General features: G+C 50.4%; 1 protein-coding gene across 1 annotated transcript in view; it reads left to right on the forward strand.

Annotated features, from left to right (window-relative positions):
- Positions 1-15,340, forward strand: part of SLC38A10 (solute carrier family 38 member 10) — a gene marked incomplete at both ends in the record, with an annotated part of 35,845 nt that overhangs the window by 7,204 nt on the left and 13,301 nt on the right. The window contains 6 exons of the mRNA XM_082008192.1: positions 895-1,038; positions 2,783-2,907; positions 6,231-6,333; positions 7,158-7,340; positions 9,283-9,394; positions 9,590-9,696. Of these exons, the coding sequence (XP_081864318.1) occupies positions 895-1,038; positions 2,783-2,907; positions 6,231-6,333; positions 7,158-7,340; positions 9,283-9,394; positions 9,590-9,696 (774 nt within the window). The remainder of the gene's footprint in view (positions 1-894; positions 1,039-2,782; positions 2,908-6,230; positions 6,334-7,157; positions 7,341-9,282; positions 9,395-9,589; positions 9,697-15,340) is intronic.

Consider the following 15,340-nt stretch of genomic DNA (forward strand, 5'->3'; position numbering starts at 1 on the left):
CTCTCTTAATTCCTGCCCCTAACAGGCAGTGACAGACAGTTCCTCTGTCCGAGCTCTCACCCCTTTGCAGCCCTCTAGCTCAAGAGGTTTTTGTCCTGTCCCTTGCTGTTTTGGTGGCCAAAGTTACTGTGTGCCTGCCGCCTCTTTAAGATAAAATAAGCTGTGTGATGACCCCGGTGTTGGCTCGAGAGACGTGGTGGTGAGGGGTGCTGCGCGTGGGCAGGAGACTCTCGCTGCTCCTCCTGGAGAGCTGCAAGCAGCAGCACTTGGGAGCCGGCGCGAGGGCTGTGCGGGGAAGCAAAATGGACATGTGGAAGGATTTTTGGCAGGGCTGTTATCTGCTCTGCCTGATGCTGCTAAGCTCCGATTAAGGGACTGTGAAGTTAAAAAGATGCCTTGTGGCTGCAGCCGAATGAGGTATTAAATATTTCCAAGCATTTCAGAGTGCTCTGCTATAATAAATACCAATGTGAGGTTTTGATTAATTTTCTGGATGAGAATTTTCAAGACTTCAATCTCTTGTCTCCCAAGTAAGTTGGGTTTTTATTTAATTGCATGAAAATACCTAAATAGCTTGTGCTGGATTAGCATTTAACACCCCCCCTCCAAATACTTTCCACTTCAGGATGGACCTGTCACACACTGTGTAGAGCAACAGTGGCACCCAGTGACTGCATAAGCTAATCACAGACCTAGCCAAAGAAATGGCAAGCTTTCAGCATCAAATCTTTAAATACGTACAAAAGCAGAATTTCCCATTTGAAATCCATCCTGGCTTTGCATTGTTTCTCACTCTGGAAAAAATTAAGGGCATTGGGGAGTTACTTTGCTAATTTGGTGGGATATTTTGAGTATTCTTCGTGCTTCAGTTCTTTATGCGGGTCCCTTTTCCAGGTGTCGGGCAGTTTCCGGATAGTCCTGCTCTTTGCCGTCTCCTTGTGCATTGTACTTCCACTGAGCCTCCAGAGGAACATGATGGCCTCCATACAGTCATTCAGTGCCATGGCTCTGATCTTTTACACGGTGTTCATGTTCGTGGTGAGTATCGACGCTGGGAATGCTGTTTTCCTATTGTTCTAACGCAGATGTTCCCGCTGGGACAGCCTGCAGGTGCAGGCCTCAAGTTTAAAACGTGCTTCCTGATAATTAGTGCTGCTAGTCCTGGGCCTAATGAGCGATCTGGGTGCCCGTGCTCTTGAGCTGGTGGAGGTGGGGAGTTGCAGGCTGTAGAAACTGGCCAGTGGATCTGTAAGCTATTACAAATGCTAGGGACTGTGGTGGCACAAATAATAATAAACCCGAAATCGACTTGTGGTTTATTCTGCTTGTTGGTGTCTTATAATTTAGGGCTCTGGACTTTAAATCAAAGGATGGAAGATGTGGGGAAGAGTGCTTGGAAGCAGAAAGACTTTCATCATGCGTTGGTGTTTTGCTTTGAAAACCTCAATGCTTCTAATCTGGAGGGGGAAGGTCTCATTAAGAGCTCAAGCATGTACTTCGCATGCTTTTTTGCAGCTGATGGTTAATGTCTTTCAGGCTGCAAGTAGTTTCATTTGTTAGACACCAGCACTTCTATTTCTTGAGCACTGAAAGCTTTGTAAAGTCTTAAGTCTGGTACATGGCATATACTTGTTCTAAGGTATTTCTAGAAAAGTTTTTCTTCACTGAGGTGAATGGGTTCTTGACCATTTAGATTAAGTAGGGTAAGCTGGGAGTTACCCAAAGCTGGCCCAGTTTGGCTTGGCCAGGCCCCGTTGTATAGCACCATTTACTGAGAGGTGGAGACTTCCACTTGCTTTTGAATGACTTCAAGTTGCACCTCACGGATGTTGGTGTGGTTTGCTCATGGAGCCCTAGCCCTGTTTCCCCCAGATTTCAGGCCTGGAAGAGCTGAAACAAAAGGAAGAAGAGGGAGGTGTAGAAATTCTTTCCACTTGACTTTTTTTAGTAGGTTGTGCTGGGTCACGCTTCTGAGCTTGCCTCTGTGAGGAGGCTGGAAACTGTAAATGTGTGTTTTACAAAACTGCCATGTTCCAGGAGCTGTGCCTTTAAGAAAACCACAACATTTCATGAGAGTTGGCTGCACTAAAACATAATCTCTGGGGATTAGAAAACCCCCATTCAGGCGATATTATAAACAGGCATTCAGACATATTTACCTTCTGTTTCCTGTGCAACCCAATGCCTGCCAGTTTGCCTGTCAATGGCAAAAGAACTCCCCTGGCCTTGTCTGGGTGCCTTGCTCCCCTCTTTTCCTGAAGTTTATCCTTGTCTTCGGTGAATTGCTGGTGTTAAATGGCTCTGGAGTAGCAGTGTGCAGGTGGGGTCCTGTTTTAGGGACCTTCGTCCGTCTCTGTTGAACAGGATTGTCCAAGGCAAGTGTTGCTTCCCATTTGGATTTAAAAATGTGTTTAAAAAGAGTGCAAAAGAAATTGTTGGGAACAATAATTCTCAACGGTTAAATGTGTCAGTGGAAATTGTTCCACCCTGGTGCGTACTGTGATGTGTGATGGCATCAAACAAGGTGGGGGATGTCACAGATCTTTTAAAATATACCCCAGGATCCTCGGTTGCAAGGGGCCCTTGGAGGTTGCTGGGAGCTTTAATAAAGTGTGTGGGTGGGGAGCTGGGGAATTTGACTAATAGAGATCGGGCTGAGAACAGCGTAAGCTGTTCCTCGCAGAGCTGCCACACGCTGCCTTTTATCCCAGCACTAGCATTACTGCTGCCATGAAGTCATTTTGGGTCGGATCTTAACCCCTGTTCTTTCTCTTGGCTACAGATCGTGCTGTCGTCCTTCAAGCATGGCCTCTTCAGCGGGCAGTGGCTGCAGCGAGTTAGTTACACTCGTTGGGAGGGCATTTTTCGCTGCATCCCCATCTTCGGCATGTCTTTTGCCTGTCAGTCGTAAGTACCTGCCATTCTCACTTCTGGCAGTTGTGGTGTACCATGAGTTTTTCTGGGGGAAGAGGGTCATGAGGAGCTGCAAGGGATAGATACCATCTGTTTTCCTATTTTATTTTAATCAAAATATTTTACAGCCCACTGAAGTACAGCATCGCAGTCAGTTGTGACCCTTTTGTTACCTAGATGGGGGCGGGAGTTATATTTCACTTGGGAGTTATTGTACTTGAGCAACACAAGATCATTTGGGCCAAACAGATCCTCAGTGTAATGCACGTTGCTTCTGGTACAGCTGCAGAAGTGATGAATTTCCTCCGTTTCTTGAAGAGAATGATTTAGTACCAGGAAAGGCAGCGGGGCTGTGTCGCCTAATGGCCACAGGGCCCCCTGCAGGGTAGCGTACACTTGCGTCTGCTCTTTGCTTCCCCAAATTTATTTGAGAATACTCAAGATTGCGCAGTCGTTGACTTTGGAGAGTTGTTCACACGTTTCCAGTTACCTGCTTTTAATGAGGGTTTCCGTTGGCATGTGGAAGGATGTGACGGCAGACCGGGCTATTTTCACGTTTCTAACAGCATTACCTTCTGCACCAGAATGGCAAGTGAGCAATACGTGCCTGGCCAGAATAGTAACAGACTTTAAATAGAAGTGTAAATCCAAATGTGGACACGGAAAAGACCATCCTCATTTGGAAGGCTGGCAGAGTTGGGGCTTCCCCCCCCCGTAGTTCCAGCAAATGGGTAGCATGCCAACAGTAAATGAATGTGACAGATAAAATTTGTTCAGACTGCTGTGTTTACACCCACACGCAAGATCCAAATCATCATTTTCCACTTATCGACTCTCTTGGCAGCTTGGTTCCTACCCGAACACGCTCCAGTCTTGCTGTTTAATGTCTCCATTACAACTGGCGAAGGGAATTGTATTCTTTTACAGCTTTACCTTGTTAACATTTTAGAGTTTTTAAATTCCAATTTTTTTTTTTTTCTTATGGTAGCCACACAGTACTCAGCACAATTTTGCTGGGAGTTGGAAATTCAGGGAAAGTGTTTGGTCTGGACCAGTGTACGCATACCTAAATATAGGCTCCATTACAGCACTTACGTGGCAAGGCGAACATAAAGCTATGCGTTTTTTCCAAGCATCAGGGCAATACGCTGTCCCCAGCCGAGGCAATCTTTGTAAGTATATGTTATTCTCAGCTAGGTAGGTTTAATTTTGCTAACTCCTGAACCACCTTTTTAAAAAATAAATAATTCTACCAATAAAGCAGAAATCCTTTTCCTTCAGCATGTAAATGCAGCATATGGTAAGGACAAATAAATGCACTATTCTAGCTTGAAAAACTTGACCCTGCTTTACTTGTGAGTTCAATACCCTTCGCTCTTTAAAAGCTATCCTGTTGTTGCTGAAGTTGCAAAGTAGGTCACTCCTCTACAGTTATGTAGGGTGGAAATTTGCTGTGGAGCTGAGAGCTGGGGGTGTGAGGACTCCACCTCTGCTGCAGCCTCCTTGCATGACCTTGGTCAAGTCACTGAACCCTCTAATTAAAGAGGAGTCAGTAAAGCTTTCCAGGAGAAAACTTCTAATTTCTGGAGATGGCTATTCTGGTGCAGATGGATGCAAAAATGCCAAATTCACGGGGATAATAGAAGTAAGAACGTTGTTCATTGCCTCTGCAAGCATTAGTTCCCTGCTGGCTGAGTTACTGCTGCGCTCAGAGAGCCTGTACAAGGTGGTTCCTACAGCGAAGGTGAAGAACAGATACTCTTGAGGTAGCTCTGGCTATCTCTGAAGCAAGGCTGCTTTCTCCGAGGCTGCTCTTAATGCTTGTGCTGACTGGCCTGCTCAGGAGAGACCATCTGCTTGTGCCCTCTTTGAGGTGCAGTGTAACAGATAACGCAGGGAAGGATCCCTGATCCTTCGCTGGCCTTCAGTGCAGTCATTTCACTTAAAAATAAACCCCGGGCATGTCAGGACATGCTGCCTGTTGCACGCTTCTTGTCCTTTTGCCCTGCCTTGAGAGGTGGTGATGGTCAGGAGGGCCCAGCAGCATGTTGTGGGGGCTTGAGGGACACTGTGCTGGTCCTCCAAACCCCAGTTGACCCAGCGGGTACCATTAGGTGATGGCAGGAGGCCTGGGGGCAGGTGGGCTTTGCATGGCACTCTCCCTCGCATCACTGCTGGTGCTCCTGCACTAACATGAACCTGGCCTGGCTGTGCCAGCCCATGCACTGCAGAGCCTCTCTGCGTCCCTCCTTTCTTCTCCTTCCTGGGCCTGGATGTTTAGCTGGCCTCCTTCCCCTTGTGGGGCTGAAGTCCGGGACATAGTCAGTTAATCTAGCGGAGGTCACTGCATCGAGGGCAGGGAGGAACCCAAAATGGGGAGACTTCCTGGGGAAGCCGGTCTCCTCGCTCCCTGCCGGTAAATGACTCCCACGGTGCTGCGTTCGCAGACCCTGCGCGTCTCGCGGGTTCCTGCGAGCCGATGTGCTCAGCTTCCTTTGTGCGGAACCATTTGATGTTAAGGGATTAAGGGTTAAGGATTTTTCTGCTTGGCCTCAGCTTGACACACTTTCTGTTGAGGGCTTTGTGCCCACTGGAGTTGGGGATACCCCTTCCCATCTAACTGGATGCTCCCCGCCTTCTCAGGAGAGTTACTTCAGTAACATGAAGCCAGGATGTAGCCACTTGAATTAAAATAACAAGAGGTTAATGAGTTGCTAAAATATGCACCTGATGTCAAAGAGTACGTTTCACATGCTTTCCAAGTCTGTAAATACCCCAAATCCCGTGTAATTGGTGCTCCCAGCTTTCTATGAACTGAGCTCGAGCAGCAGTGCTGAAATATGACAGGCGCTGCATTTAGTTTTGTTTGTTTAACTTTTCTTTTAGACAGCGTGATGCTCTAACCTTCTTCCTGCTTTTACTCTGTAAACACTGCGTTGCTTTAATTATCAGCATACAGAGCTCCAAGAACAATAATCTCCAATGCGCTGCCTGGCCTGGTGCCACTGGTGTTTCACTGGAACAAACGGTCATTCATTTTGCAACACTTTTGAACCAAAATGTTTACATCACACGTTTAGCTCCACGTGGTGGGGTGGGGAGAGCAGGAATATTTTTGCAACACTTAAAGTTATGAGTGTTCTGAAATCTCTTGGCATTAGCAATATAAATTGTGGAATAGCAGCGAGTGTTTATGCTCCATAGGGGGAAGGTGTCAGGGATTCTTTGCTGCTGGGCTGAGGCAGAGAACGTGCTGGAGTTGGGTTTTTCTCTCTCTCTGCAGAAGGTTTCCTTAAATAATTTCCCCTTTTCTACAGTCAGGTCTTGCCTACCTATGATAGCTTGGATGAGCCGTCTGTTAAAATCATGAGCTCCATATTTGCTTCTTCCCTAAACGTGGTCACCACCTTTTACATTACGGTAAGAAACTTCCCCTTCTCTTTCCTTGCCAGAAGTCATGCTCTGGAGGGGCAACAGGGATGATGATTTATCTTCAGTTGGGACTGGTTTCTGCTTATCTGTATTTATTCTGAAAGATAAGTCGTTTTGCTGAAAGTAAAATTAGATGGGAGATGATGAACCGAACAGTGCAGGAGGCATTTGGAGAGTCCAGGTTTTCAGCATGGCATGTTTCCTTGGGTGGAGGCAGAGCGGATACCCAGCTCTTCCATGTGCATCAGCCTGCTGTCTGCCTTCCAGGGCCTGGCTTCTAGCTGGAGATGCTGCCCAGAGTTTAGGAGAGCTGCTTTCAGCCTGTTGCAGCTGGAAAGATGTGAAGAAGGTTATGCCTCATAAAGCACCAGTTAATAAAACTGAGTTAATAATTCCTGAGAAGAGCCTTTCCCTGTGAGCTAGGCTGCTGTGGGGAATCGTTATGGCCCCCCCTTTGTCAGAGAGGGCCAGTCCATGGGGCTGGCAGCAAGCAGGGTGTCACTGCTCTGTGCCACGGGCAGTGGCAGCGTTCCCATGCTGTGAAGTCCTTCCTTAAAACCTCCTGTATTTAGTGAGAAACCTGCCTCTGCTTTTAGGAAGGTCGTGCTGTTCGTTAACCTCCCGTCCCAACTCGTGGGGGTGCTGCAGCTGGGGCTGCTGGAAGGCTGCCTGTGGAGGTGGCCCCACACTCCCTCCTTGGCTGGCTGGCCCTAATCATGGGAGGTCGCTGACCTCCACCCTTTTGTAAAGAGCAGATATGAACGTGCTTTGGAGTCAAACCCCATCCGCTCACCTCCGCTCCTGCCGGACAGGTGGGCTTCTTTGGCTACGTGAGTTACACCGAAGCCATTGCTGGGAACGTCCTAATGAACTTCCCTTCCAACCTTGTGACGGAGATGATTCGAGTGGGATTCATGATGTCGGTAGCTGTGGGGTTTCCGATGATGATTCTCCCGTGCAGACAGGCGCTGAACACCCTTCTCTTTGAGCAGCAGGTAAGGTCCTCTTGTGCGGCCAGGAGCAGACGGCTGCTTTGGTGCGCAGATTTGAAACTTGCTTTATGAATGGCTACTGTGACACTTTGTCTTCTGCTGCTGGCTGCCGACCTGGGCTACAAACGTGCCTTGGTCCTGTGAGACCCCGTTGACAACTGCATATTTCTGACTTGCGGTAGGTACTCGCTATCCAGAGGGACAAACCCTTGACCGAGAGGGAAATCGTAAGTGCCTGGTGTGTGGTGCAGGAGGAGGCCCGTGGCAGCCTCTAAATCCCGCTCTGCAGAATGGTTAATCTCTGGTACTTTGAGGTTCTTGTCCTCTCTGCAGAGGAATTTCGTGGGCAGAAGTGCTGGAGTCGCGAGCCTGAAGCCTGCTGTTGCTCTGCTGTGCCCCAAGTCCCATGGCTGCTACTTCCCGGCTCCGCTGGGGATTTTGGCTCTTGTGCAGAAGTGTTACACAGTTCAGAGCCGAGGTGGTTCTCCCCCTTAGGAAGAGGGAGAAATGTGCTTTTGGAAACAGAGGAGCCTCCTATTTCCTGCTGTTCCGGCTGGCATCCTTTTGCTGGCCAACTCAATCTTGCTTTGCATTTAGCTCAAGCTTCTGTTCCTGTCCTCAGAGCCCAGCCCAGCCTCATTTCTTCTTGCTTCTGTGTGTGCCTGCTCACTTTTGCTCTTTTATTATTGTTTTCATCCTTGCACCTTTGTCAGTAGACCTCTCAGCAGCCTTCTTCCCTCCAGATGTCCCCTTCCCCCAGTGCCTCCGCTGGCTGTTTGGTGCCGGTCTGGTGCAGAAGCATGCGGTGGAATACAGCCCTCTCCCACACGTCCACCTTTCCCAGGGTCAGATCTTCAGACAGCCTTTGTGACTATAGTTGGTCTGTCTGATTTAGACTGTAAGTCCCTTGTGGCAGTAGCGTGTTCTCCTCTGTGTATTGTACGGCACTAAGCATGCCGATGGTATTCAGTAAATAACAGTAAGAGATTGTGGGAATGTTCTGAGGCCTTTGTGTATCTGCATAAATAGAAACCTCTTAGGGCAGGAAATAAAACTTGAGCAATTTATAGCTCTAAATCCTGCCACTTCTGCCTGTGAGAAGCCCCCGGCTCTTTTCTCACATCGGGAGGGCCTGAGGATGGGGGAAGACGATCGGTGAAAGCCAGCGGGTGCAGAGGAGTAAGTGCTGGAAACCCTTGGGAAGACTTTGGTTCCTGCCTGGGCTCAGCTCGTTGCTCTTTGGGCTCTGAACGTGTCACTTTTGTTTTCCTCTCCCATCTGTACGTCCAGGAGAGCGGGGACCCACTGGTTCTCCAGGGCACGCAGATTTGCTGGGTCCTCTGCTTTCTGCACCTCCTGCTCGGAGGACAGAGATGGGATGGGAAACGGAGGACATCTGGAAACTCTCCAGTAGTAGCAGCTCCCCAGCCACACCGATCCTCCTTCGTCATCTGCCAGGGGTGTCTTCCGTCAAGTCGGAGGAGCTGGTACACATGTTGTAACGTGGTGGGAACAGCCCTGCTCCCACAGGTGTTAGGGGATACCTTGCTGTAGCAAAACCAGAGCTCTTCCCCCTATGACCGTTCTCCCTCCTGCCTTCTCAGCCGTGCCTCTTTCTCATGCCCTTGGCCTTGGGGCCGCTCGCCGAGGCTGGGCGGCTGCAGCCCTGGCACAGGGACACAGCTGTACAGTTCCTGTGAGGGGCAGGAGGGAAACAGCGGCTTTGGCTCCGTGCCCCCGTCATTCTCGTTTCGAAGGTTCCAATGAAATTGCGTATCAAAACTGCTCAACCGTGTCTAACACCCCCCGCAGCATTCGCCTCTGTGGGGCCGTAGCATGGAGACGATGAAGCTGCTGGAGCCTGCTGGGGTAATCGCTCAGGAACTGTGGGGTTGTGATGCAGGCGGCTAAACTCATTCTCCCCCTCCCACCCTCTCTCTTCCAGCAAAAAGACGGCACCTTCGCTGCTGGGGGTTACATGCCGCCGCTTCGGTTCAAAGCCCTGACGCTGGCTGTTGTGTTTGGAACCATGGTAGGAGGCATCATGATCCCGAACGGTGAGTGAGGAGTTGGGGGCAAGGGCTGGTTGCTTGGCTATTTATTCTGGTCTCTTTTATTTGCTTTTCTGGGTGGGATGTCCAGGCTCGCTGGGCTTGCGCACCAGCCTGCCCAGGGGCTCAGGCAGCTGCCACGTGCTGCCGCTCTGGTAGTCTTGGACAGGGACTTTGACTTCTCCTCTTCTTCTTTGCCAGTGGAAACAGTCCTGGGCCTGACAGGTGCTACGATGGGAAGCCTCATTTGTTTTATCTGCCCAGCTCTTATTTACAAGAAGATCCACAAGAATGCACTTTGTTCACAGGTCAGTGCTAATGCTGCTTGACATCCCCCTAAGCCCTCTGCAGAGCCTGGGAACGTAGTTAATTTGGCTGCAGCAGAGAAACTGCTCAGCACCTCCTCTAGCCTCCCCCTCCAGTCTGCCCAGTACAGGTGGGAGCTATTCTGGTCAGCTGCTCTGAGCAGCATCGCTTATGGGCGTGCAGGCAGCAGCAGAGGAGTTGCTGGCCCAGCACATGGCCTGCCCCGTGCTGGAACACCGGCTCTTTTTGTCCCTCTGGGAGCAGGCGAGGCATTCATTTGGTGCATGAAATGCTGCTTCCAGTCCGCCTTCTGGTGTTCTCTATCTGCAGAATGGGAAATCCAGGCAGCCTATAAAACCTTAACGGGCCTTACATCCCAACCTGCCTGGGCTGGGTAAAATAAACATGGTTTCTCAGCAATGTGGTTCTTGCTGCTGACCCTCAGCTTTCTGGTTTCAACCAAAAAAATAATAATAAAAAGGAACACACACATAGAGGTGTCGCTTCAGGAATCGATTTTTAAAAAATTGGGGTCGTTCAGAGGCTATTAGAAGTTTAGCTTTTGCTTTTGCTCCAGGTTGAATTGGCCTTCTCGGGGACTTAAACAAAGTGGCTCTTTGCTGGGCTTGATCTCTCTGCTTCTGCAAATACTGGGCTTTTGTGGGGCTGAAATGAACATGTTTTGTTTTTTTCTAACAATAACTTAATCCAATGCCTTTTAGTGGGCCTCTGCCCCAGCATTACCAGTCACGACAGTGCTGGTCTGGGAATAAGGTTTTGGGTGAACTGCAGAGTCAGCAGGGGGAGAGCACGACATTTTTGTGGGTCCTACAGAACGAATGGCTTTTTCTGTGTTTAATAGCTTGTGGGTTTGCAAACATACATGAAGTTTTTAAGCAGGGCGTATTTTTTTCTTTCCCCATGCTTTCTCTGACACAAGGAAATAGTCCAACTTTCCAGCTTTCACTCTGAATTCTGACACTTTGGTCCTAACTTCTTTGACTGAAACCCCAAGCAGGAGTCTGAATGTGAGCCTGGATTTTTTCAGGGGAACAAAGAGCACTTTCAAGAATTGCTTTCTATTCCGGCCGAGCCAGAACATTTCTCTACAGTGCCTTGAAACTGCACTTAGGATGTGCTGAGCTCTCAGACTGGCTGCCTAAGGCGGCTGTCAGCTGCCCGGGGTTGAACACTGGGGCCCTCACAATGCTTGACCTGGAACGCTGGTCACAAGGCTGGTGAAGATGTTTGTCCTGCAGAAATCCCCACAAAGGCATAAGGGCTTATCTAAAGCATCAGCCCCCAGGTTACCCTGGCATTTCAGGGGACTGGTAGCAAGCTGTCCAGCCTTCTCTTGAATGATCCATCGCCTGTCAGGTTTGCATACTTGCTTTGACCGATGCTCTGAAGTGCTGCAGCAAGGGCACACCTGCCTTCAGCAACGCGCTAGGCTGCAGAGCACCTCCCCGCCTCCACTCGGGGGCCGAATTCTGGGCCCACCCTCTCCTTGTTCCTCCAGGTCTTCTGCAAAGACTCATTTATTCTTTCCCCGAAGCGCTGTCTTTGGTCTCCTCCGTCATTCCTGCTTGCTTTGATCAGGTGCTCCACTCCATCAAAATGCACTCCTGTGAAAAGTGGCAGAGAAGGGGGAGGAGCAGCCAGCCCTGGGCATAGCTGTTCCTCCCTGCTTTTCCCTAGCCGATGTACATGGATGCTCTCTCTCCCTCCGTCATCCTTAGCTTTCTTCCAAAGCAGCAGACCTTTTCAGCTCCAGCTCTTGCGCTTGCCTGAATTATTTTGACTCTTGCGGTGCTGTTACTGAGAACTGGCTGCGTTTTTTGGGCCTCTGGCATCTGGCAAAGTCCCGTGTCGGGCAGCTTACAGGGCTGGCTGGTGGGATACGAAGTCCAGATTTACTGAGCTGGGAAGGTGGTGCAAGCTGAGGCTACGAAACAGGGGAATTGCATTAAAAGTGGTGAAGAGGGTTCCAGCGGGAGGGACGTGGGCAGTCCCAGATGTTTGCTGGCCAGCAAAGAGCACTGGTGGCTTCTGCTCAGCCGGCCAGGGCTGGGGACGGCAGCTTGGGCTAGGCTGGCGGGTGGCTGGGTTGGAAGATCTGTTGTGTTGGAAAGATGATCAGGTAACGGAGCAGTTAAAAAGCTTGAAGTCAGGCGTGCGGAGCTGTGAATGAACTGGGGAGAGCGTTCCCTTTCTTGTGGTTAAGCACCAAGCATGTTCCCGCAAAGGTGTGGGTCCGTGTCCTGCTGCCCTCCGGAAGCCTTGAGCGGGGGGACAGAGCGAGGTTTGGCAGAGTGCTGCTGAAGGTCGCGTTAAGGTCTGTAAACAGAGTGTTTAACTTCTAACAGGAAGGTGTTGGCTTGCCAGTGTTGACACAAGCCTGTCCGAGAGGCCCCTCCTAGGGAAGCCGGAGTTGCTGTTGTCCCAGTTGGGGGAGAGGAGCTGTGGAGAGGCTGCTCGAGGTCAGTAAATGACCCCTCGGTCTCGCTCCTGCGCGGGTGGAAAAGAGATTCCCCTCTGCCCTCCCCTGGTAGTGCAGTGGCCAGCACACCTTCACTGTAGGCGTTTTTGGACAGCACAGCCCTTAGAACACAGCATCTCTGTCACAGCGCAGTGGAGGAACCCAGCACTGACCGGGGCTCTGCATTCCTTTGCCGTGACTCTGTCCCTCCGAACGCTCCGTGTCCAAAACAGCACAGTTTGGAGGATGTCGTCACTCTGCACAAATGCAGTTTTTTGTTTCCTGCTGACGGCTCAGGCGTGGTTAGAGGAGATGTTCTGAGCTAATGACGCTTCTGTACAAAGTTCGAGTTATCTTCTGGGAGGAAGGACGGCCGAGGGAAAGCAAACAGCAGAGGAAATGGCCGCGTAAACTTCCTCTCCTGAATTCCCGTCCGTGCTCAGAGCTCTCCTCTCGGGAGACAGGCCCTTGCCTTGCTGACCTGCCTGTTGGAGGAGGCTGCAGCCACACGGCTTTGCACGTCCTCTTGCCGTATCCACGTTGAGAAGTGCTTCTGGAGAAGGGTCTCTGCTCTCGGCGGGTTTGCTTTTCAGGGGCAGGGAGATCCTTCCTGTGGGACTGGACCCTGGCTTATAACTGCTCTGCAGTGTTGCCCCTCTCCTTGCTCCGGGTTCTCAGCTCTTCAGCTGAACGCTTTGGGAGCAGGGTGGCTTCTCTGCCTGTGGTTGGTTCCTCGAGCCGCCGGGTCCTTGCACCCTACGTTCCTCTTCCTTTGATTGTCAGATTAGTCTTGGTGGTCCCTTGAGTACAAACTGCCTGGTTCTCCATGTCGGAAGTATCTCTGTGGAATTAAGACAAACTGTGGACCTCTTTATTCTGGTCGTCAGTTGCTGACGGGGTAGGTGAGGAGGAGGAGTGCTGACGGGGGGAGCTGAAGGTGAGGGACGGCTGCTGGTTCACGGACAGCCCAGCCTGTCTTTGACTGCCGTGTGTGCCCGTACCCGCTGCTCTGGGAAGCTCACAGATGAACTCCAAATGTTGAACAATCAAAGGGGTTTGAATCTAAGGCATTCAAGCCTGTGGTTCCCCACTAAGATAAGAAACAACAAAAATCCTTTTAAAACATTTTAATGTTTTCAGCTGTTTCCTACAGTTCCCTTCTCTCCCACGTTGCTCCTAGTTCCTGTGGCACCAGAATAGATCCTCTTTGTGGAAATGCTCTTCCTTTCCGCTGTTGTTTCTGGAAGACACAAGAACAACCTTCCAGTTGCAAAGTGCATTTCTGCTGGGGCTGTAGATTGTGTGAGGGGAGGAAGTGGACGAGCTCCAAGCCGAGGGCAGCAGTGGCAGGGACCTGCTGACTCTGCTTTTGGCCCGAGTGGGATGGCAGGATATCTGCTCTTTGTGCACCCATACGGCAAGGCAGGGAGCAGATTTTACTTCTGTTTCCTTTGCAACATCTCTAAGGTCTGGCCTCTGCTCCCTGGCCACGCTGCTTGTCCCTTGTCCAGAGCCACTTCATGTCTTGCTGACCTTTTCCTTCTGAAGGCGTCTGTCTGTCTGCAGGGGTGTGCTGAGAACGGAGTCTCCTGGGCCCGAGGCTCCAGCCGCACTGGCTGTCTTTCTGGGTGATCTCCCTCAGCACGAGGAAGGAGAGGAAGACGTTAGCCTCTCCTCCCTCCCCTGGAGGTGCCAACGTTTTAACTTCTCCTTGCCATTTCACTCCTCCCCTTGATTTTCAGTTTTCTCCCTGTGGCAGCTCCCAGTTGTAGCAGTGGTCCCCTCTAGCCGTTCCTGTTTTTTTTCTCACACTGAGTAGCATCCTTTTGTTGTACTTTTTGTTAACTGGGATGTAAATGCTGCAGGATTTTATCCGTAAGGATGCTGGGGGAAGAGGATGAGTCCCGCAGGATCCTTGTGGTCCTCTCGTGAGCTGGTATCACAGCCCAAGCCAGAATCACCAGTAGTCTGGGTGTTGCACCTCCCTGCAAAGGGGCCAGGCCGCCAGCTTGTGTGGTTCCTACGGGACAGCAACCAGACCGTGTACCAAAGCAGCATTTTTCCTGTGCAGATTGAGACTTTTGCTCGATTGCCTTGTGAAGCGTGCATAGCGAGTTGTTCTTGTTAGACATGTGGTGGAAAAAGCGCTGTCCTCCCCCCAGCAGCCTGCAGTAAGCAGGCACGCAGCGGGGGCGGAGATGGGAACTGGCAAAAAGCAGAGGAGAAGCAGCAGCGTGCTGCCTGCGAGCTCTGGGCGTCGCGCAGGGCAGCCGCGAGGCGCAAAGAAAAGATGCAGTTTGCAGCATTGTCTTGGACCCTTTTGCTGCCGCATGCAGAGCCGCAGAAATAAGCTAGATCTCTGGTGTTTTAGAGGGCGGAACGTACTTTAAAAAAAAAAGGGGGGGGGGAAATTGCTGCATCATAGATACCAATTTGCTGCAAACTTTCAGCTTCCCAGCTTTGCAGAGGTGTTTTCTGTTTTGCACGTGACGGTTTCTGTTGCTTCGATGATCTGTTGTGAAAAGGAGCTTGTGGGGAGACCCGTGTTTCTAGCGGAAGGTGCTGCTGCTTTGCCTGCTTCCTTCAGCACAAACTCTTGCAGACTTTCTCCTACCAGTCATTCAGTACCGTTGACGTGTTGACAGGCAAACTGGGTTCCATGAGAAGCCCTTTACTGTGACAACTGCAATGATTAACTAGGTAAAAATAATACATTAGAGTTTAATTAAATCTCCCCAGTCAGCGCTGTCGGCCAGCAATCCATCTGCTTGGCTCTTTGAACTGGTACCGCTTTCGTCTGGAGGAGCAGGCAGGCATTTGGCAGCCCCGGCACCGAACACGGCAGACGTTCCTCTGCCCCTGTTGCTGCTGTGCATCGTCTTGCTTGTCCTTCTCGAGTTACCCCGTGAATCGCTAGTGCTCCCAGAGATTTTTGTTGTGTGCAGAGAGTTTTTATTCTGTCATATGGCTCATGTGGAATTAGATCCTTTTAGATCAATTTATCATTGGATAATAAGCCGTAGAAATGTTCTTTTTGGTGGTGGTCGCTTTCTCCTTTTTGAGTTAAACTCATAGAGCCCTTCCCCCCCAAGATCCAGATTCTGTCTTTCTATTTTTATTCTATTTGGTCCCAGCTTTCTGGAAGTCAGCGAGTTACTTAGCAGCTT

The sequence above is a fragment of the Phaethon aethereus genome (assembly GCF_964289735.1).
Source record: "Phaethon aethereus genome assembly, chromosome: 18".
Lineage (NCBI taxonomy): Eukaryota > Metazoa > Chordata > Aves > Phaethontiformes > Phaethontidae > Phaethon > Phaethon aethereus.